The sequence below is a fragment of the Metarhizium brunneum genome, chromosome 5, assembly GCF_013426205.1.
Source record: "Metarhizium brunneum chromosome 5, complete sequence".
In the NCBI taxonomy this organism is placed as follows: Eukaryota; Fungi; Ascomycota; class Sordariomycetes; order Hypocreales; family Clavicipitaceae; genus Metarhizium; species Metarhizium brunneum.
The window spans coordinates 3,998,232-4,021,393 of NC_089426.1; the positions used below are offsets into that span (position 1 = coordinate 3,998,232).

Genomic DNA, 23,162 nt, shown 5'->3' on the forward strand with positions numbered 1-23,162 from the left:
CATGACGCAACACCCACAGGCCGCTGCAACCAAACGTCACCAACGTCACAGCCTAATCACCTCATCTCTTCACCATTTCATCCACCTTGTAGCCTGGCGCCCCCCTTGCTGAGACTGTCGCACATCAAAATACACTCCATTCAGCATTCCAAATCTCAACAGCTGTTCTATACGCTAAATCTATGCTTCCCTAGCTTTGAGCTAGCCTAATCTGCCCCAGAACCTCCCTCCACGCCTTCTGCACATCAGCAGATCTCTCCTCCCCCAGAGCAGTTGTCACATCATTCTCCACTGTGCCCGGAAAATCCGCCTTCCCAAACACACCCTTGGACCTCGCATCTACTATCTTAGACAGTGCCCGAACTCTCTTTGTCCGCTGGGACTCCGTGCCAGTCTCTCCCCTGTCAATGTCCAGGCTCGCCGTGTAAGCGGCAAGTATGCTCGATCCTTCAAACTGCACGGGTAGTGAATCCATGATGTCTGTTAATTTTGCCGCATCCGCCATGAGGTCATACACACACTCATACCATATTTCTCTCTTAATAAGCTCAAATCTCGCAGCAGCAAGATAGGGTTTCAAAATACTGATGATTTCTCCAAGAGAAACGCGAATATCGATGGTCTTGGAGCGGCTGTATCCTCTGGCAATGGCCTCGAAAGCGTTCTTGGCCGTCTTCAAGTCGAGGTCCTCCTTCCGGTTCTCTTTGGAATCTACGTCCATCTTGTCTTCATCCTTGTGTTCCTCAAGATATGGGGTGGTGATATCAGCAATCTCCTTGAGCATATTCAGGTCTGGACGAGCCTTGGCAAACCTCCATAGACATCGGAAGGCATGAGGTCGGTACTCGTCATTGTTGCGTTTTGCTTCTCTAATGGCAATCTTCTTCATCTGCGCAGAGATCACACTGTCATTCTTCCAGAGAGGCTCGCCTCGCTCGACGAATAGAGGGTATGACTCGAGTAGTTTCTCCTTCCCCGGGAAGGTCTTCAAAGCCAAGGTCTTGTCAAATACTGGCCAAGTGGCCTTCAGGTTGGCCTCATCAATAACGCCCGTAGCTTCGCTAGCATTGGCCAAATCAGCCACCATTGCAGCAACCGTGAATGCGCCTGTGTGACGGATAGCCCACTGCGTAGTCTCCAGGCAGCGCTCTACAAGACCGACAATCTCTCCTACATATCTCGTGACGGTACGACTGCTTCCTGCATGCTGGTTCCAGACTTCCTTGAACACCTTTCCGGTGTATTCATCCGTATCGTGAGAACCGAGATACGCAAAAGGCAAGAGCTCTGTTTCTTGGGCGGTGAAGTGATCAGGCGAGACCTTGGCCACAGCCACGATTACATCTGCAACTTTTTGCCGGCGACTCTCGTCCTCGGCTTGGAAATACATGTTAATATAGCGCTCGCAAAACCGGATCTTGGATGCATCGGGGGCGGCTCGTATCATGTATGCAGCTGCCCTGGCGTATGCCTGGCTCACTTCATCGTTCTTATCCATTGTCTGTTTCTCCAAAATCTGCAGGAGCTTGCCCGCCACCGGCTGAATATCATTGCTGTGACGAGTGGCGAGTGTTGTGATGACCCTACTACATCCTATCTTAGTCGGCATGCCAATCGCACTTTTAATTGTGGCCTCGAATTTCGGAGCAAAGGCTGTCATGACTTCCGCATCGATGAAACGAAGACAATTTTCAATTGCCTCCGAGATTGGCGACTGGTTGACCATCTGCGACCGTATCTTATCAATTTGGTCCCGACTCTCGAGCCCGGCGCGTTGATAGGCGTAGTTGATTTGCTGGGGCTCAATTGTGCTCAGCAAGCCGAGGAGCTGCGGAATCATGTCTGGAATGAAGGGTTTGAGAGCATTGCCGCCGTGCTTGGCAATCTTCATCACAGTAACGGTTGCAAACAATTGGACGTCCTGCACGGTGCTCTCGACACCCTTGTCCGATAGCAAGAAGGGAAGAGCTTCTTGCATCATTGCCTTCGCAGCAGCAGCATGGTTGCCCTCTTCCAACTGTCGAACTAGCCCATTCGATAGGGCCATGCAGAGTCGCAAGGCAGCCTCCCTTACGCTACCCTTGACATCGTCCAAAACCTTCAGGGCAGAGGTCCATATGTCGCGATAATACTGTTCGTACTGTGGAAATGGCCGGCCCTGGATAAGGTCAGAGATGGCCGCGCAACTGGCTTCTCTGACTCGCCACTCTCTACCTAGAATGCTCTTTAGGAGATCTTGAATAATGGCGTCAAAGTGATTATCAATAGTGGCGTTTGAATCCTTGACAAGAGCTTTCCAGATGTCGTCCATTGACCGTTGGACGTTTCCATTAGGATCAAATCGATATCTGTACAGCTTGGGGTATAATTTCGGGTCAACCTCTGATTCGGACAGGATATTGCTGAGCCCAAACCGACCAAACGCGGATCTCGTGGACCAAGTAGCTGCATTGGCGGCAAGGGACATGAACTTGTAAACCAAGCGTTGATCCCCAACTTCATTGGCCAAATTGACAATATCTTTGTATGAAGTGACAGAGTTGCCCTCGCCGGTAGGTAATGCCCCCGGTTCAAATAGCTCGGTCTCTTCCTCCACCTTGAGTTGGGTTCCGCTACCAGTGAAGGCGGAGACAAGGTCCTTGACCAGCGCGGATTTGAGGTCGGCGTCACCACGCTCGTATACCAATGACAGCCCACGGGATGCTGTCTCCTGCACAAGCTCGTCTCGTGCATTTAGAAGTCTCATGAACGCTGCTTGGATTTCCCGAAGTCGTGACTGCACCTCGGAAAGGTGGGAGCCGAACTGCACAATAGAGAATAGCCAAATGCCGGAAGCTTTAAGCAAAGACGGCCTCGTAGCTTTGGAATCCTGCAAGAGCTTCTTCAGGACGGCTTCGATGAGAGGCCCTCGAGCACCAGCAAAGTTTGCTGGGTTTCTAGCTTCAACATCCATCCTTAGTTTGACGCTATTGGAATCCCATCTTGCTACCGCGGCGGTAATGGCATCGCCAACGGTGAATTGAACCTCGACTCGCTTGATTTCATGAAGGGAAAACAAACTCTTGAGAATGTCTCCCAGGACACCGGCAAATTCGTCGCCCGTCGCTTGACTGCTGCTATCAGCCTCCAACCCTATGGCGAGACTTCCCAAAGCTGTGATTGCTTTTTCGTTGGCCTTCTTTGCCTCGGAGGTCAACTTTTCGATAACCTTTGCTAATGAGTGCTCCCCTTCCATTGGAGGTATACCCAATTTAACAACCCATAGTTGAGAAAATGCCTCCAAAGTTGAATCATATAGAGAACCGTGGGCCGTCTCCTTCAATAACAGGTGCAGTGGATACTCGGTTGGCGCAGAGAATGGACGGTCGTAGTACACAGACCGTGATATCAAATGGCTGAACGCGAGCAAGGATCCTTCAGCAGCATTTGCTTCGGCACCAACCAGCTTTTCGGCGTTCACAAACAACGACTTCAGCGTCATGAGCCAGTTACTGACAGAGTCAGCATCATTGGCGGGGTGGCCTACAAGAACTCCTAATGCTCTTGCGGCTAATGAACGAATTTCTCTGTTGTTTGACTTGATCAAAGGCAGCAAATTTGTACTTGTATCCGTGAGATAGCCCAAAGGACCGCCAGGACTCCATGCGGCCATCTGAACAAAACACCGGAGACACTCTTCCACGATGGGTGAGTCCTCTATGAACGCGCCCTCCAGGCAAGCTTTGAGGTAGAAGACGATGTAACCGCTGTCAATGGAGCGTAAATATCCGCGTACCTTATCCCTAGTTGCTACGTCGGTCGTGATTTGCGCATCAAGTATCTGCATCCAGTCCGGTTTGATATCAAAATCATCAAGAGCTGCGAGTAGCATCATCTTTCTGCAATATTGAAGAGCTACTGGAAAAGCCGCAAGACGGGTTCCTTGGAAGTTTTGGAACACGGTCTTATCTGGAACAACGACGGCATGGGCATTTCCCTGCTGCTCATTACCCAGCTGCGGCTCAATGGCCAAGTCGAAATACGTAGTCGTCATTTCTTTCCAGTCAGGCAGTTGCGGGTTTGTGTCAGTATGTGCAAAATACGTCCACGGGTCCAGCCCCTTCTGCCCCTGTTCAATGACATCGTTCCGCTCATTGTTTCTACCTGCAATAGCCAAGATATCGATCCAACGGGCAACGACGTCTGAGAACGGGAGGCACTGGTTTGCCCACTTCACAACGGCGTGCCTGGTACTTCGAACAGCAGGTGTTGCATCGGGCAGTGACATGTATGTCAGAAGCATCGTCTTGAGTTCAGAATCAATGCCGCCAACACTGGCAGGTATAGCTGCTGCGAGGCTAGAAAGAGCCCCATCGATATTCACAACGGCCTCCCCGGTGTTGTCTTCCGACAAGGAGCGGAAGAGCCAAGCGCCGAGATCGAAGCGTTCCTTGGCCGGCTGATCTGCGCTTCGTGCCACCATGCCAATAGTTTCGTAGGCCCTGCATCTCAAAGCGACGTCATCATGCGAGGTCTGCTCCGGGACCGGCCATCCCTGGCTCTCGATATAAGACCGCATGGCGCGAATGAGGGGTGGTCCAATGGTGAATTCTGACTTTGCTGGGCCTACTTGAGCTACCCACGCTAGGAACTGGAAAAGAGCTTTGTGTAGCTTTGTCCTCTCTAGAGCACTAGCTGGCTGCAAGGAAGAGGCGCCGTCAGAGGTCTGCGGCAAGAAGTCCAAATTCACAACAGCCATGATGCTGTCGGACTTTCCAGTGGCAATGGTTGACTTGGACAGAATTGACAGAATACGCGCACGATACGGCGCTGGAAGCTGGGAATGGGCTCGGAACAAACGGTTCACGAGGTCCTCATCCTCCATAGAAACACTGCTCCTTTTGATAATCTCTTCTGCTGTGGAGGCCACTCTATTATCAAAGCCCGATGCGGCAAACAGTGCTGGAAGAAACCGCTCCTCGTCTTTGAAAGCTCCACTTGCGAGCAGTGTGACCGACTTGGATTTCAGTTCGGTAATTCGCTTGAATATTTTCTCGTTTTCAGGAGAGTCGGCAGGGAAGAGAGTCAGTTCGGTTTGAGACAATGCTGGATTTGATTGCGCCAAAGTTTGTGTAGAGTTTGGTGTTCTGAGACGCAGAAAGATGCCAATGGCCTTGGCCAGAAATTGCGCATCAGCATCGTCACCAAGCCCAACAGCTGTTCTGAAACCCTCATCATCCTTGCCCCCCCGAGGCGGTATGCGAACATCCAGCAAGAGTCTGAGAATGATGTTGAACACGGTTGCTGCCCTCGGCTGTCCCTCATCCTGCGCAAAACCCGCCAATGCAATAGGGATAAGATCCCGCCTGTCGTCTACATCGAGTCTGTCCAAACTATGCAAAATAAAGGACAGGTCCAGTTGCTTAATGACACCAGAGTCTGTCGATTTGTATTGTTGTAGCAGTGCCTTTACTGGCAGCACAATCCTAATCCCCTTGTCAGTCAATTGGCTCGTCTCTGAAGCATCATCTCGGGCACATACTCGGGAGACTGAATGAAAGTCTTTAGCCGTGCAAGAATTTGAATCACCTATTCAAAGTCAATAATGCTTCCCACTGCCTCAAGCCATGCAGCTATTACAGTTCATACCCTCGCGCGGACCGCAGCGTGGTCACTGGCCGCCTTTAGGATTAGTGGCGCCAGATACCGCTGTAGAAGCTCATGCAGCTTATCCTCCTTGTTTGCAACACCCAAGATCCTAAACTCGACACTTTCCACCAGCTTCAACTCACGCTGCTCCGTGGATTCAGCGGCCATGGTGGGGGGAGGTGGACAGCAGTGCTGTTGAGGGGTATCGAAATGCTCATCAACGGGCAATAAAGAATAGGACGCCCGGGCGAAAATGCGATTCAGGTTTTCTGGGAAGATGGGAGTGGCATGGAATCTATACGCTACATGCAGTATATTCGCGAGAAGCAGGCAACCTCAGCGTGACGACATGGTCGAGACAGGTTTGCATGGTGGATTCACCAAGTTGATAGCTTCCCCAGCCAGCAGCACTGACGCAACGGCCATTACTAAGCAAGCATCACCAGGCGGCAGGCGGCAAGCTGTCACAAACAGCATTTTGAAACCAAAACAAATTCATGGTCATGATAACATTTCAAGTGTGGACGATATATTTCTTCCCATGTGACGGTGATTACAGTCGGATTGAGGTTGCCCAGACGTCATGCGTGTGCATTAGCACGAGTAGGAACTGGTTGACAAAGCTAGGGTGCGTCAAGGGGCAGTCAGGACTCAGGAGGACATATAAATAGTACTATATGCTCGCAGACACTTTTTGATATTAGTTTCGACGGCACACCATTTCCTTACAAGCAAAGGAAACCATCTCCGCCTCTACTCCAACAACGAGATATATTAGTACCACCCATTTTAGGAGCACGCCTACCGACCACAAAGGGCCAATGGACTAGCCGCGCAAGTCCAGCGTACAATCCCCATGAATGGCGGTTTATAGCCTCGTAAGCTCAATAGCAAGCACACGCGATAAAGGCAGCGGCATTGCCTTGGAGACTATTGTTGTGGCGTCGATGGCGGCCAAGAAGCAAATGTATTATTATTCATGGTGGTATTGCAGGGTTGAGCACCGTCTTGGGTCACGGGCTCTTTGCACTGACTGTAGCCAGACCCTGGTGCCGCGTGAGAAGAGAAGAATATGAACATCATGAGACCCAAAATAAACTAGCGCGGCGAAGTGAGTTGCAACATATACATACTATTACAATGTGTACTACAAAAAGTCGTCGCAAATTTGTGGGCTGGAACAAAGAATGCAGCTAGAAGATGCCCATACTTTGGTCAGTGCATTCTCTCAACCCACCCCGAGTCTTTTCTTTCAGCTGAGGATGGCCTGGGCCCTGCAGGGATCCTGGCCGATCTTGCAGGGCAACTCGTTGTCAGGCGGCCGATGCCCGAATGTATGCAAAAAACAATGCATGCGTGCAAGTATGGAGACTATGCGTAGTCGGCAAGGTTGTCGTGAGAGTTGGACCCTTCTTCACTGGATGCCCTCGGATCGCCGAATCAATCGATATACGTCACAACCTGCCGGGACCTTCATTGATAGATCTAACGGTATATAGCTGCACTCGTCCCGAATGCTGCCCAGGAAATGGCTAGGTCTGACGAGCCTCTACGTCTCGAGGAACTTGCCTAATACATGGACTCGTTTGCCTTCCCTCTTGCTCACCAAGAGAGGACGGCAGTACCCCGTACAGTACAGCATCTTGCATCGTGAATGGGGACGGAAAGATCGCTGCATGTCTTGGCTGCGAAAAAGGTGAAAAGGTGTGTCAATTAGCCGCCCTGGTCAGTGTCTGAGCCATTCCTCTCTTCTTTTGGATAACGAGGCGGTACGAGCTTTGACCCGTATTTCAAAGACTGTTCTCGTGTTATAGAACAATAGGCACGGGTGGATTGTCGCCTGCAGATTAAGGACTGCCTTGGTCCATTCTGTCTAAACTCAAAGCACCTATGTATAATGTAGACGTTGTGCGCGATTTTATGCACAACCAGAGGATAATAATAACCTTTTAATAGCAGGGCGAAGACCGATCCGTGGCATCGGTATTGTGCATATCAAGGCATATTAGACATATGACTGGGTGTAATTTGCTGTGAGACAGGCTCCCGGGCCGGCCAGATAGACGCTGGACTCGATGAGAATTCCTTCCGTATCCATTAGAGTCAACCCATGAGCAAATATTGTATGTCTTATGAAGCTGAACGGGTTGCAACAGCTTGCCTACCTAGGTAGGTAGGCAAGTAACTCATGCATGTATATACGACCCTCTCAAAAAAAAACAAATCTTGTCAAAATGCTATGGATGCTTGCTTAAACTGCTCAAAGAAATGATGACTCAAAGTGTATTACACTTGGTGATGGCAAGCCGAGTCATGATAGGACCGACTCTTTACTGGCCCAGCTGTTTATTTGCCACATACGGAGTACTTTATGCATGCTCGGCGGCCAAGGCTGGTACGTATCTACATCTACCTAGCATATATTATACCTACTAGGTACGATAGGTAGTTAGTAGGTGTCTTGTACGACTGCCTACCATAGGTAGAACCAAGTTATTTGCAAATTCAAGAAAAGCCATGCTGCTCGTTTTGAAACACGGCAGGGAGCCCTGTGGGCACAGGTACAGACCACTCTCTGTTATTATTCTGCTTCTTTCCCCGGCATCCAGACTTTGGTACTGGCAAAGGCAAAAGGCAAAGGCATGCAAGGGGACTAGAGTGGCGTTTAGCCCGAGACAATGTCGCCATCATGCCAAATTCGGCTCCGGAGAATGAGATGAACCACGGGCAATGAAACAAGAAGCGAGTGCTCGGTACTCTGTGCTCTGAACTCTATAAGCCTGCGCGCATATCGAGGTCCACGAACTGTAAGTTAGGCGACAGCTTTCCTCACTTTGAAGCAAGCTTGCCGCCTCTCTGCTTCCACTCTGGCTCCTCGTCAATTTCATGTATTATTGGTTACGAGCGTGGGGCAAAAAAAGGCAAAAAGGGGTGTATGTGTTTATCGGTGCCAAAATGGTGCCAATCACCAACCGGATTCGATGGGCAGAAATTGTCGTGAACTCTATTGTTGCTAGCGCATCTAGTAATCAGACCACGCAGTCCATGGTAGTCGAATCAGAGATGGCAGATCACTATGACGGTTTCGACTTGGTCGGCGACCGGAATTGCCAAATAGTAAATGACAAGGAGCCGGATGATGCTGCTTCAGGGACTCCGAGTTTGCTTGCCTGCCTGCCCAAGGCGGCGGACCAGATGCTGGAAAGCCGGGCACTTGGAGCTTCTTGGATCCACGATGGTGGTTTGACACGGCCTGCGTGGGACAAGCAACTTCCCAGCTTCATCCCAAGATCTGAAGCTTCGAATGCCACCCAAAATGGGTGACTCCTCAAGTCGCTGTCGTCATTGAACCGTAACACGGTGCAAGTATGTACCTAGGTAGTCGAGCGTTTGCGAGGAGACAGTGTATTCATCGATTAGTACAAAAGTCCAGCATCCACCATTCATGTCGACATGCAGAAGCGACGAGCCAGTCAGAGGCCGGAATAGCCCTGCTGTTGTGACCCTTGCAGCACTCAAGTCCTTGATCAGGCGAAGAGGTTCCTGATAGTGGCACTCCTGGACAGCCTAAATTTTCAGTCCGACTTGCGTTATCCTGCGAGGCCAGAGGCGCTATAGATGCGGAGTACGGAGTACGGAGTAGCACTAGGAAAGGTACGTTGTATTTCAAATGTTTGAGCATCACAAGCTGATGCGGTGATACGCCATGTCTAGAAGGTGGAATTATCAAGTCTGCCCAAGCTTGACATGTCGCAGAGACGCTTTTAGATAGGCTTGAAGGCAAGTGCCGAGTACTCGGAATACGACAATAGACTTTATTAGCCGCAAGCCACCTGTGGCCGTTGCAGCTCAGAGGCGGAAGCATTTGGGCGGCGTTTCAATTTCCAACCAGACCGGACCATAGCCACGGCAGTATCATGACACCAGGCGTTATCACAACCGCAGCGGGCGATAAGCTGTTGGTCCGATGGCTATACGTGGCACCCCGTGTGTTTGTACAGCGCTCTTCAGGTTGTGGAAAGCTCCTTCGATACTCCGTGTTGTACAGCCCGTTGTGTTGTGTCTTGCATCGTAATTCTCCAGTTCCTGGCTGTGATGTGTATTTCTAGCAAGCGGTCCGGTCCATGCGTGGCCAATGGTCTTGGGGCGCGCCGGAAACAGCAAGAGGATCTGTTGAACAAACCGGGACTCGGTAATACAGAACCAGAAGGACGTATTCGAAGCCTATTCACATTCTCGAGGGCTCGCGGCGGCCGCTGCGCGCACACCCTGAAGGTGTTGTCGTCGCGCCCCCCTCAGGGCCCCCTCCCCATCAAATGCACGCCATCCATCCATCCTGTACCAAGCCCAGCACCCAGTCCCACCCTCCATTGCACAATTCGTTTGGACTCTTTGGGCCTGTCTGTCCGTGTTGGAACATGGCGATCTGGGGGTTTATTTTGGATTGGTGCTTGATGGCTGCTTGCCGTTCCAATTCCGATCCCGAGTCGAGAGCACGTCGATGGCACGTCGATGGCCCATCGAGGGCGCAGGCCGAAGAGACGGCGGCATTTCATCAAAAGCAGTTCCACGGGCATCTTGGTTTCTGGTTTCTCACACCATTATACATATTTTTTTTCCGTATTGTTGTTGCGCTTCGTTGCCCCGTTGCGTTGCTGCATCGCCTTGCATCGTGCGCCGTGTGCTGCTTTTCGCGTTTCGACCAACGACATCTCAGAGGCTGGATACACGGAGTTGAAGGACGGTACATTGACGTCCCTCTTTCGCCGGTTGCTAGACGAGTGCTTTGGGATATCGATTTGTGCCGACGACTTGACGAGCGTACGTAATACTGCGTCTTGTATTGCACGTGTTTCATTAGGCGGAATACTGCACCAGGAAGCAGAAAGCCGATCGGGTCCTGTCAACCAGCCAGCAGCAGTCTTGGAGTGTCGCACCCAGATCGAAGCATCGGGCAGCCAATTGATTCAAGTGATCCCTGGCCTGATTGGCGACCAGAACCACGCTAGCGGCGGGTTTATAGGTACCGAGGTAGGTAACTGCCAGACGCCCTACCAGTGGCCCCTTCAGCACACAATTCATACAGACATGCCGGGCATCATTGATGCTTGCATGCATTGATGCGCCATCAATTGATACGGGCATAACGGGCTCACACGATTCCCGCTTGTCCTGCACCGCGTGCCCCTGTCACATGCCCTCCTGCACCGCGTCCTGCCCGCCTGCCTCTCTCTCCCTCTCTCCCGGCTGCTATTAGTGATGGAGGCTGCTGCTGGCCGGGCTGCCTGAGCCGTGCAGCGTCAACTGATGGTGCCGCATTGTGGTGTCGCACGCTAGCCTTGGGCCCGTGTGTGTGTCAGTCAACTTGTCAGCAGCGTGCAAGTGCACACTGGAGGCGATTTCGAGGACGGGGCGCCACCCTCAGGCTGGACCAATGGCATCGTCGTCTTCGCCTGGCTGGGCCCCGCACAGGCCCCAGCTAAGGCTGCGCGGTCTCCAGCCAGTCTCCATTTCGCCATTTTGCCATTTTTTGCCCTCCAGCCTCCATGCTTGGCAGCCTGGCTCCTCACGCGGCCAGTGGCTCCATTTAGTGGCTCCAACTGCCCAGTAGTTATTATCGAGTCCCACAGATACATGGACGCGGGCGGACACAGACGAAGCTGACTCCCGTTGCAGTGTGCAGAAGAAAAAAAAGAGAGGGAGAAACGAGCGGAGTCGAGCACCACAAGGACCGAGCCTGGTAATCGAATCCGGCACCCGTTGCCTTGAGCAGAGAGAGCAGGGCCAGGCATCCCAGCGGACCACGCAGTCGCTCACCCACAAGCTCTGGCACGCGCACCAGACGCTCTGCCGCTCCGTCGACCACACCAACTTGCTAGTCCACAGTGCACACCCAGCAACTCGAGTCCACAGCTCTCTTCCTTGCCCCCCCCCCAGTCGGCTTTGCAGGAAGAGAAAAAAAAAGCTCGCCTGTCCTTCCGGACCGCCGTGCCGCGATTTTCTCTTTCTTCACCTCACCTCCACCACCTTCCACGACTCTTCCTTTGCGCGTGTTTCGGACATTGGCTCAGAGTTTCGGTTGTTTTTGCCGGCGCCTAAAAGTAAGTCTTTGCATTTGTGTTTCGCGTGCATCTTGTTCCTGCTGCCCTCGGGTCGACCGCCGCCAATTGTACGTGCTGCGCGACCGCTTACGCTCGATCGCATTCGCTACCTTCGCTACCCCTCGTGACGATGACGAAATCGCCAACCCACGACAACTACAAATTCCTGGCCTGCGTACAATGTACAACAGCTGTTTTGGATACTCTGCTTCTTCCCTTTCGCCACCTTGATGGCCGTTTGTTGCCAGGTTGTCGCCTCCGTCCCCGCCGCAAGAACTGGTTTTGGGTCGCAACGAACGAAAGCCTGCTTGTCCGCCTAGTACAGCCATGAGACTGTTGGTGCAATGGCGGGCGCATGCCTCATGCTACCGGTCGCTCGCACATTATGTTACTTTGCGGATGGATTATGCAAATGACCCTCGGCGCTGCAAATTTTTGAGGCTGGCTGGCATCGCTTGGCACCCTCCCTTGTCAAGGACTCAGCTCGCGTTGCCTGCATGCAGTGGCGGCCAGCTCCAATCGTTGCATCTATGATGCATTGACTATTATCAGGAGAGAGGGGAGTCTTGGGGGCCTTGATGCGTCTTTTGTTATCGGATGATGGCTGAGAGGCTCAGGCTTTCGACAACCTGACACCTGTCCATATCACTGCATGGCACTTGACGGTTGTCATCTAGTCGGAACAACGGGGCTATTCGCTGCACCTGTTTCGTGGTCGCGTATTGGAAGCCGACACCTCTCTCTGTCGATTTATTTCACAATGAGAATAATGAAAACTACCCGACAGCATTAAATCGCCAAAAAAAAACCGAATATTCGATGTCGCAGCGACCACCCGAGAGCACAGCGCAGCGGCAGCCGTGATTTTTTTCTCATGGAGAGATACTGACTTTTCGGGCATAGGTTTCTATTGATTTCGAGAGCGTTTCAAGTGTTTTGCCACGATCCCTCGGAATCTTCGGTAGGACGGACGTTTAGTTCACGATCTCTTTACGGATATACCGCTTTGTATCATTGGCATTACAGTCACCGTTTAGACGCTGTTTTGCCTCTTTAAACGCTGCTTTTGCATCTTGCGGAATACTCCAAGCATTTTCTTGCAAGTTTTACACGTGGCGTGACGGCGTCTTGAGAAATTCTTGTCTTTACGACTACTTTCTGAGTCCCGGCATTTCGGTCTGGATACCGCCTTTCTCGATTCGTTTTCGGTTTCCGTTTCGATTCGATAAATTAGCATCCTTGGGAGGGCTAGAGCCTTACTGTAAACTAAAGGTATGCAAAGCCAGAGGCTGACTATAAATGTGATGATGGGGGATGTGGATACCAATATGTCCGAGGAAATGTACTAATTTGAATCTGTAGATCTTACGATTTCAATATCTCAGGATCTTCCCCGGTTTCGATTCCTTTATCTGTATGCTGGTATATTGGGTTTTCAACGAAACAAAAAACTGAAACTAATTGGCTTGCATAGTTCTCAAACGTCGCGGTGTCTTGATACCTTCATAACTTCTTGTAGGTTTTTCTTGTTGCACACACCCGAATACTGCAGCACGGGTGAGACTTGTGACCCTAACAATTCTTAGTGACATAAAATTTCACCGTTTCCTACCCTTCTCGAGACTTTCCCAGAAATTTTTCATTCATTGGTGAGTTTGAGGATTACGTTTTGTCCTGCGGAGAACTCGACGCATCTGCGCTCGGGAACCGCACCGCAGATGGAATAAAACGGCAAGTTGACATTAGTTTTTTTTTGTTGCAGATAGCGAAATGTCTTTCCCTAACGGAACTCCCCCTGCCCCTGACATGGCTGCCGTGCCCCCGCCCGCTGGTGGCCCTGAGCAACCCAAGACCACTCTCTGGTAAGGAAATTCACGTCGTTTGTACTATGGCGAGAGCATTGGACGCTGACGCTAGGGGAAAGGATGGGAGAGCTGGAGCCTTGGATGGACGAGAATTTCATTAAGGGCGTCTTTCTGTCCGCTGCTGGAGAGACTGTCAATGTCAAGGTGATTCGTGACAAGAACTCTGGGTACGTTTACTGTTCCTCCTGAGTGCATCATGCCGGGTTCTGACAATGACTTGTGCAGTAATGCGGGCTACTGCTTTGTTGAATTTACAACGCCCGAGGCCGCTACTAAGGCACTTGGCCTCAACGGCACGCCCGTTCCTAATAGCTCTCGCCAGTTCAAGCTTAACTGGGCGTCTGGCGGTGGGCTTGTGGACCGACGGTGAGTACCCCCTGGGAGCTGAGGCTCAACCTCCTATGCAACAATTCGTCGTCGAATATACTGATGGACGCCGTGTTGGTGCAGTGATGATCGCGGCCCCGAGTACAGCATCTTTGTTGGTGACCTTGGCCCCGAGGTCAACGAATACGTCTTGGTCTCTCTCTTCCAGGCTCGCTTCCCCTCATGCAAGTCTGCCAAGATCATGACGGACGCCATGTCCGGCCAGAGCCGAGGCTATGGTTTCGTGCGCTTCTCCGATGAGAATGACCAGCAGCGTGCCTTGGTTGAGATGCAAGGTGTTTACTGCGGTAACAGACCTATGAGAATCTCTACTGCTACTCCCAAGAACCGGTAAGCCCCTCGCGCCCCTCCTACTGGGGAGGAGACCCCGACAGGCGAGGTTGCGCGTCGCTAACAGCTGATTCAGCGGTAACCACGGATTCGGAGGACCTGGCCACCACGCTGGCGGCGGCGCTCCTATGATGGGCGGCGTTCCTCAGCAACCCATGTGGGGAGGGATGCAAGGCTTCCCCTACGGCGGCTACAATCCTGCAACCCAGATGAACCAGTTCACCGATCCCAACAACACTACCGTGTTTGTCGGTGGGCTCTCTGGCTACGTCACCGAGGATGAGCTCCGATCCTTCTTCCAGGGCTTCGGAGAGATCACCTACGTCAAGATCCCCCCTGGCAAGGGCTGTGGCTTCGTGCAGTTCGTGCACCGCCATGCTGCGGAAATGGCCATCAACCAGATGCAGGGCTACCCCATTGGCAACTCTCGAGTGCGCTTGAGCTGGGGTCGCTCGCAGAACAACTCTGGAGTTGGTACCCCCTACCGTCCTGCCCCCCCTCCTCCCCATTACATGGGCATGCCTAACCACGGACCTGGTCCCTACGGTCCTCAGCACTTTGGCGGCCCTGCCCCTGGCCCCCAGGGACCTGCTGGACCTCCCGGCCCCCCCGGACCTGTCGTGCCTCCTCAGGTGAGTGCATAGAGCGAAGGGGTTTGTGGATGGATCAATGCCCCCTTTTGTTGGCTATACACCGTGTAAGCTAACCGTGGTGACCAGTAAACTGGAGGAAGTCACACTTTCACTCATTTCGACATTGTTGACGGACTGGGAACAAGCCAGACCAAGGCAGACTTTGGGGGAGCTCTTTTTTGATGTTCTTCTTTTGTTCTCGGCGGCCGTTCTGGAGGCTTTGCCTGGGGAGAGAGAGTTGGGGCGTTGGGACTGATTTTTCCTTGTCAGAAACGCTCGTCGTCTTGACGCTGTTTGTTCAAAATCAAAATCTTTGCTCTGCTGATACTACTATGACACAACGCACTCGATTTTCTTGAGTCTCACCTTATGAATTGGCGTTGGAGATACTAGTCTACCGGGGATATGTCATCAGTCAAATTTAGTACTTTGCTTTATTCCCTCACTTGTTCTTTTTTGTTTTGTTCTTGTTTCCTCTTCTTTGCCAGCTGCCCTTGCGGTGTACATTTAATTCTGCGTGACGTTGATACCTGCGTGAATGAATTTTAAATTTTCGTTGAATTGTTTTTATTGGGAACCTACCCTGTATTTGTACTGTCGTGGAAGGGGTTGTCGCTCATTCGCCGTCTGGCGTATCTGGTAAACCGTCATTATAGTTTGTTGCGACTTGGTCGGACTGTCGTTATTGCAGGTTGTTTCTTGTTGCAGCCATTTCAAAACTTGACACGAACTGTCGTTATTGCAGTCTTGTTGCAACGGGCATTTATTTATCTCTTCTTTGTGCGTGCTGCAGTCTTGAAAAGGAAAATACATTGACGAATTTGTTGCGACGGGCATTGTGCCAATGTCTTTCTGGTTGTTTGCAAAGTCAGAAATACTGAGACTATATGCGGGGATGAAAACAGAAAACTGCTTGTATCCGCGGTCAAGTTAGCAGGCTAGATTGGTAGAGATGAATATGACTTTTAGAGCGAGCGTTCACATGTAGGCGTCTGGGGTGTAGCAGCCTTTGTTGAACTTGGCCTTGGAGTCAAGTGGTTTGTTAGGCAAAGGAGTGAATTGTAGTTGGGCAAATCAACACGTTGGCAAACGGAGGCTACGGCTTCCTTTTGCCTCTAATACGATATAAGAGGCCATTTTTAAGTATTTGGTGAATTAAGGATGAAATACTCTTTGACAACTAATTAATGAGAAAAGCAGCGCGACTCACGTAGCGTCGTGAACTTCTGAAAATCTATGTGGTAGTATTGATTGCGTTGAAGCCGGCCGCAGGCCGCAGCTCGCCGCAGGCGGCCCCCGGCAGGGTCCCCGAAGGGATAATTAAATGAAATGGAAAGGTTAAATTCGTTATCAGCGGCAATCCAAGGGGCCCGAATTCGACGACAGCAGATATTCAGCAACAACAGCTCCCCAGCTATGAAGCCCGCAGGCGGCCTCGGAGGAGATAAATTACAGGCTCGGGCTTCAACGCTGGCTCTCTACAACACGCCGCCGGCATCAGGGTCTACGACACTTGTCGGACGGCTAAAAGACGGCCAGCGTGTTTGGCGGCGAGCCAAGACAACAGGGGATGTTCAACGGCGCCGAGGTGAGCATGAAGGAGCACCAATCCCACAGCCCGCCGATGGACATGCCCTGCAGGCTGAGGAGGTATTTGTGCAGCGCTACAACGTCAGTCGACGCCTCGAGCAGGGAGTGGACAAATCTACGCAGCTAGAAGCATGCCCTCGGTCTTGGGGAGGTCGAAGTTGGGGACGGATGCGGAATCCACGGGCATTTCGAAGCGATAGGGCACAGCGGGAGTTTCTACAAAGATAGCCTTTGATGTCCATGGCTTTTTGAAGATGGGATGACGGCTTGTTTTGCAGAGACATCGTGGTGCTACGTTGTCTGGTGGGGGAAGAAACGCTATGATTCTTTATATTCTCTTTATATTCGATTTCCTCGGGTCATTACGAGGTCGGAGAGTGAAAGTGAAGTATGCTCGTCACATTTGCATTTCCGGTTCGAGGAGGTATCATAGGTAATACAACCCGAGGCGATGCCATCATGATGGCGCCGCGGAACGCGTGGGAAGCGCAGCATGCGTGGTTCAAGGTAGGGTTGCATCATCATCTGAGGCACGTACATGCGAGCCGTCAACCCGTCACTGCGCTGGCTGCTTCCATCTCAACCCTGACAAGACGTCGCCAACTGCAGGCAGACAGACTCCGTGACTCGCAATAACCACATCGCCAAGATGACAACGGACGATAAGCCAAGCGTGCCACGTCCTACCCCGACCCGAAATAAGACGGTACATCATCCGCATCGCAGAGAAATAGAACCTCGCCGATAAGGGGGTTTTCCGCACGCAAGCCCGCACATATGACTGGATCAAGGAGCAGAAACGCCAGAGAGTGCAGCTGACGCAAGATCGCGGACTCGGAGAGCCGTCCGTCGACATGGCTGTCACGGCGCAGTTTGCCATCATCGCAGGAGGCGTGCTCAACCGCCCCCAAGACACCCAAGTTTCCTAAGCTCGACACCTTCTCCGGCCAGAGGATGCACACCGGCCGCTGGAAATACGACATATCCGGAGGCGCTCACCGGATGAGCGTACCCTATCCGGCCTCAAGGGGAAGAAGGCCGGCCTCGTGGGCACTGGAGCCACCGCCGTCCAGTTGGCAGTCACCAGTGTATGCCCGATGGGTAGACGAGCTACACGTGCTCCAACGCACGTCCTCCAGCGTTGACGAACGCGACCAGAGGCGCACAAACCCGCAGGAATGGCTGCAGGCAGGCAACGAAGACTGGTGCGGCAGGCGGGCCACGCCATGGGCGACAACGCGATACAGGACCGATGGAGCGAATCCACGACCAGACGTGCAGACACCTCACCGGCCGGCGGGCAGCACGAGCCGCACACCGCGGAGCAGATACCAGAGCTCGTCCGCCAGGCCCTAGCCAACGACCGCCCCTGAACAGCGCCCCGAAGGCCTGGTATCCCATCTGGTGCAAGCGGCCGAGGCGTGGGCAAGTCGTATACTTGACAGGTCCGTGTTCCACTCGCCCATGGGCATATGCGGACCGAGCTATTTCAACGACGAAGGCGGTACGAGGACCTTGTCCGCCGGGGAGCAGACCAAGGCCGCGACTCGCGAGGGGGAGCATCTGCCCGCTTGGGATGGTACTGGCACATGTATCCTGGAGCGCTGGAGGGCGCAAGGGACGATGGAGGGTGTGAAGATTGCTCAAAGAAGTGATATGTGATTTGGACTTGTCTCGGCATAGGTGAATTTGTACAGAGTATTGCCGGTTTGAAACCTTGCTTGCTGAGACGAGGCTGTACAGAGTACTCCGTATGTCTGCCGCGAACCTTGACGAAAATTCTGAGACACTGCGGAAATTCTGTATGCACTCCAGACACTGCCCAATGGACTTACACAGATCTGCGTCTCCATGCACATGCGCATTATGCCCAGGTGAGACACGTGGCATGGCAGTCGACAAGGCTATGCTGTACCGATGAGGAAAGAGTCTCTCGGGTTGATCCGAGCACAGCACATAGATCTTCGAGGAATTCATTGGCGGCCAAGTTGGACGAGACAACTAGGTGGGCGGTCCGAAAGCCGATCAAGGTGACGTTTCTGCCCAAGCCAACCCAATCTCAGATTCTGGGGGCATGTTGTGTAACGTTTGGTTTCATCTCCCCTTTGATTTGTGATAGATGGGCATCGGGGATCATGGTCCGGCGGTCATGTCTCACACCACACGGAGAATGTTTTGGTTCACCTCAGCAAGCCACTTCCAGCTTGCAACATTGCAACCGACTAGCAACTAGGCCGTGTCTGCCATTCACAGTTGTGACTCCCGACATGCTCCATGGTGGAATTTTGGCCTGTTCAATTTTATTCATTTCAAGGTCCTATGAATCTTCTCATGACTGCTTTAACGGCATAAAAGTAGAGGTCCACACCCTGATCAAACGCCTGCCCAAAGTCGCAAAAATTATATGTCTATATGCAACATATCCTTTTTTTCTTCTTCCTTTTCGGTATTTGTGTCCCACGGGACATTCGTCGATGATGTTGTTTTCGGTCTTGGTCGATTACCAACCGCGGGTGGCAAGCTTCTCCTCAGGCTTCATGCTGTCACAGTTGATACCGACCATGGCCTCACCGAGACCGGTGCTGGCCTCAGCAATAATCTTGGCATCCTTGAAGTGAGTGGTTGCCTGGACAATAGCCTTGGCGCGCTTGGCTGGGTCGCCAGACTTGAAGATGCCGCTGCCGACAAAGACACCGTCGCAACCGAGCTGCATCATGAGGGCAGCGTCAGCGGGGGTAGCAACACCGCCAGCGGCGAAGTTGACAACGGGCAGGCGACCGAGCTCGGCAGTCTGGCGCAAAAGCTCAGCGTCGACCTCGAGCTCGCGGGCCATTTCACGGATGCGGATGATGCCCCCCTCGGCGAGAGCAGCCTTGGCCTGAGCAATCTGCTTGTTGACCGTCTTCATGTGGCGAACGGCCTCGACGACATCGCCAGTACCGGCTTCACCCTTGGTCCGGATCATGGCAGCGCCCTCGGCAATGCGGCGCAGGGCCTCGCCCAAATTGCGGCAGCCACAGACGAAGGGAGAGTTGAAGTGGCTCTTCTCAACGTGGCTCTCGTCATCGGCGGGGGTCAGAACTTCACTCTCGTCAATGTAGTCGACACCGAGAGCCTCGAGGACCTGGCACTCAACAAAGTGGCCGATGCGGGCCTTGGCCATGACGGGAATGGTGACGGCGGCCTGGATCTCCTTGATGACAGTAGGGTCCGACATGCGGGCAACGCCGCCGTCCTTTCGGATATCGGCGGGGACACGCTCGAGGGCCATGACGGCGCAAGCACCGGCCTCCTCAGCGATACGGGCCTGCGCGGCGTTGGTCACGTCCATGATGACACCGCCCTTGAGCATCTGAGCGAGACCGGCCTTGACGGCAAAGGTGGACTTGGGAGCAGCGCCATTGGCAGCGGCGGCGGCAGTTTCGTTGGCCATTGCGATGGTAGGTGATGTGGTGGTTGCTGTGCGTGGAGGGTGTCGGAGGGGAAGAGCAAAAGCTGGGGTATGGAGCAGTAATAAACGCCCGCGGAGCAACTGTGGAGGGGGAAGAGAAGGGGAGGAAAATATCTACAATGCCCGTCTCGTGGGAGGGAGAGAAAAAAAACGGCAACAATGTATTTGTATTACGCTCTTTTTTTGCCAGTCATGGTGGGGTTAGGTGTGGAAGGAGCAGACCGATGGAGGGGCAGCATGCAGGACCCAGCCAAACGAAGAAAAGCCAGGACCCTCGGGGATGGGCTGGCCTAGCATGCATCACAGGAGGGGTGGTGGTCGTGGAAGGTGGGGCAGGGGAGGCGAGAACCCAGTCGAAGCCTCCCGTTGCGGAATGGCATGGAAAGAACGGAGCAGTTGAATTGGGCAAGTACGATCCAACTGCTCCGTGCTCTAGGCCGGGCTACATTGCCTGGCGCTCAAGCTCCGTTATGCCATCTTGACGTCTGGGGGAAGGCGTCGAGATGACTCGGAAGCTCACCGTCTGACCGACCGACCGACCGACAACGGAGCACGCCAAGGCCGTTTCTCGTCGAGCGCTGGTCAAGCCGGTCAATCCATTGCCAATAGTACCTGACCGGTCGACACCTTCCTGGGTTTCCTGTCCGGCAGCATGTTTTAGGCCAGACTGAGACCCAACATTGAACCCTCGATCCCACCATCATCTCCAGCTCTGAAAAATCCAACTTGGCCGGAGCCGCGGTCGGCGCCGCCACTGTCGCCGCACACAGCAGGCGACCTCAGGGACCAGCTGACGCCTAGCATCGAGGCCAGTCCGCCACAGGTCCTCCAGCGGCGCGGCAAGCGTCGGGTTCCGGCGACGATTACGAAATGGTCAATAAATGCAGCAACGGCCCAGTTGCTAGCGAGCGCAAGTCAGCCGCATCGCAGAGCTCCGTCTGCTGTAGAACGTGGACGAACATGCAGTACACTCATTCAGCCCTGCTGGACGTGGGGCCGGACAAGATGAAGAGCCATGCCCAGATCTCGACATTGGGGGCGTTCACGTGGCAATCGGATGCACTGAATCTGGACGAAACAACACTCGTATCGGGGGAACGAATGTGCTGGTAGTCTTGGGCAAGAATTCAAAGGCCAGAGACTGGCGCCTTGTTGAGTCAGGAGGCCAAATCGATGCCGTCATGCGTCAATACATCCGAAGTAGAATACAGGCACCAATGTCGTGGGTGCCATTCCATCTGATGCATCCCGATATCGACTGTCTGGAATGACTCGGCAGACATGAAAACCACGGTGGGCTCGAGGTCAAAGAAAGGGCGTGCCTGGCGCACCTGGAAATCGGCGGCGGCCATCGCCTGGCAGCCCCGCACCCAGTATCTGAGTACTATGTCCGGTCAAGTACTCCGTACATCTGATGAATCGATACATGATTCCAGAGCCCAGACAGCAGCTTGACCACTGCGCACGCCACCCAAGGTATTGGCGCATCTATACCTGGCGCAACACCAAATGGTGACTGCAAAGGGGAAGAAGCCAAAAAGAAGCCCATGAGACTGACTGGTCTCCCAAGGCCACGACTACGGGCGCGCCCTAAGCATCATGCATGCGTACGCGGATGCACCTTGGCTGTAGTCAGAGGGGGGCTTACATACTGAGTACATCGATTGTCCCTGGGCGAGCGCCGGTTGGACAGCCGTGGCATGCCGCCTCCCATCTCGACATCCGACCAGACTTGAGTCACTTGACGTTGAAATGTCTTGCTGCTTCAAGACGGTCCGCTGCAGGCCGAGGCTGCCGGTGCTTGCATTAGCGACTGCATGCGCGTCTGCTGTGGAATGTGACCCATGTGCGCACCCTGCTGGCGGCGGCATGGCATGGGCCGTTTGAACCCAGCATTTCGGAGTTGACGTTGTATTGCGAAAAAAAAAAACCCATACAGCGACTGCTAAGGCGGACCCGCCGCCCGTCTCGCCAGTCCCGACTCTCGCCGTCGCCACGGCACTCGCACCCCAAGATGATTTTTATGGAGTCATGAAATCGTTTGCGTTAGTCATTTTATCTCTAGGTGCTCCGTACCGTACCCGACCACCATGTACGGAGTACTCCGTACTATCTCCCAGGCACATGGCTACTTTGCCTTTTGCCCATGAAACTCATCTCATCTCATCATCTCGTCTCAACTCATCTCATAGATTGTCCAGCTCCTGCGTGCTCAAGCCTCATTTGCGTCTTTTTCACTCCCTTGCGTCCTTTCCTACACTCGCCTTGCCATATTTTTGCGCCAAACCCTCCAGGCAGAAGACTCGCGCCGCCGCCATGATCCTCCTCACCATTGGCGTCCTAGCCCTCCAGGGCGGCTTCATCGAACACATCAACCTCGTGCGCAAGGCCGCCGACCGGCTCAAGCTGCACGTCTCCGTCATCGAAGTGCGCACCGCCCAAGAACTCGCCCGGTGCGACGGCCTCATCATCCCCGGCGGCGAAAGCACCACCATCTCCCTTGTCGCCGCGCAGTCCGGCCTGCTCGAACCGCTGAGAGACTACGTAAAGTTGGTCCTCCCTTTCTGATCTCCAACTCACCACACACGCTCACCTCTTGCAGGGTCCAGAAGAAGCCCGTCTGGGGCACATGCGCCGGGCTCATCCTGCTCTCGGACCAGGCCAACGCCACCAAGAAGGGCGGCCAGGAGCTCATCGGCGGGCTGGGCGTGCGCGTCCACCGCAACCACTTTGGCCGGCAGACGGAGAGCTTCGAGGCGGACCTGGACCTGGCGTTTCTCGGGGACGACGCCGCCCCCTTCCCGGGCGTCTTCATCCGCGCCCCCGTCGTGGAGGAGGTCCTCGGCGACGGCGTCGAGGTCCTGGCCACGCTGCCGGGGCGCCTGGACAGGGCCGCGGCCGGCGTCTCGCAGGCCAACGCCAAGCACGGCTCGGGGGACATTGTCGCCGTGCGCCAGGGCAATGTGCTGGGCACGAGCTTCCACCCGGAGCTGACGGGCGATGCGCGCATCCACGCGTGGTGGCTGAGGAGCATCCTGGGACAATAGGGGGCATTACTTGGGCGTTTAAGCATTGGGGGGCGGGTTTTACTCGGGCACTTGACTACAGGCGTATAGACCGGTTGCTACTATTATACTACGTACATGGATGTTTCTTACGCTCCCTCTCTGGAATGTGT

The 23,162-nt window shown here is 53.5% G+C and overlaps 6 protein-coding genes across 6 annotated transcripts; 3 read left to right on the forward strand and 3 right to left on the reverse strand.

Annotated features, from left to right (window-relative positions):
- Positions 1-190: 190 nt before the first annotated feature.
- Ecpas (Proteasome adapter and scaffold protein ECM29) lies at positions 191-5,796 on the reverse strand (the record flags this gene model as incomplete). Its single annotated transcript, XM_014686405.1, has 3 exons — positions 191-5,465; positions 5,522-5,568; positions 5,629-5,796. 3 exons carry the CDS (start codon positions 5,794-5,796, stop codon positions 191-193), a joined length of 5,490 nt encoding a protein of 1,829 aa, XP_014541891.1.
- Positions 5,797-8,583: 2,787 nt separating this feature from the next.
- On the forward strand, positions 8,584-8,952 carry G6M90_00g092480 (uncharacterized protein; the record flags this gene model as incomplete). The annotated part of the gene is made up of 1 exon (XM_014686406.1): positions 8,584-8,952. The coding sequence occupies one exon, from the start codon at positions 8,584-8,586 to the stop codon at positions 8,950-8,952; it is 369 nt and encodes a 122-aa protein (XP_014541892.1).
- A 4,547-nt stretch (positions 8,953-13,499) lies between these two features.
- Positions 13,500-15,033, forward strand: G6M90_00g092490 (uncharacterized protein; the record flags this gene model as incomplete). The annotated part of the gene is made up of 6 exons (XM_014686407.2): positions 13,500-13,591; positions 13,654-13,761; positions 13,820-13,960; positions 14,045-14,311; positions 14,388-14,943; positions 15,031-15,033. The coding sequence occupies 6 exons, from the start codon at positions 13,500-13,502 to the stop codon at positions 15,031-15,033; spliced, it is 1,167 nt and encodes a 388-aa protein (XP_014541893.2).
- Positions 15,034-16,467: 1,434 nt separating this feature from the next.
- Positions 16,468-16,720, reverse strand: G6M90_00g092500 (uncharacterized protein; the record flags this gene model as incomplete). The annotated part of the gene is made up of 2 exons (XM_066131419.1): positions 16,468-16,607; positions 16,669-16,720. 2 exons carry the CDS (start codon positions 16,718-16,720, stop codon positions 16,468-16,470), a joined length of 192 nt encoding a protein of 63 aa, XP_065987490.1.
- A 2,313-nt stretch (positions 16,721-19,033) lies between these two features.
- Positions 19,034-19,966, reverse strand: PDX1_1 (Pyridoxal 5'-phosphate synthase subunit PDX1; the record flags this gene model as incomplete). Its single annotated transcript, XM_014686408.1, has 1 exon — positions 19,034-19,966. The coding sequence occupies one exon, from the start codon at positions 19,964-19,966 to the stop codon at positions 19,034-19,036; it is 933 nt and encodes a 310-aa protein (XP_014541894.1).
- Positions 19,967-22,300: 2,334 nt separating this feature from the next.
- On the forward strand, positions 22,301-23,031 carry G6M90_00g092520 (uncharacterized protein; the record flags this gene model as incomplete). The annotated part of the gene is made up of 2 exons (XM_014686409.1): positions 22,301-22,533; positions 22,587-23,031. The coding sequence occupies 2 exons, from the start codon at positions 22,301-22,303 to the stop codon at positions 23,029-23,031; spliced, it is 678 nt and encodes a 225-aa protein (XP_014541895.1).
- Between the last annotated feature and the right edge of the window lie 131 nt (positions 23,032-23,162).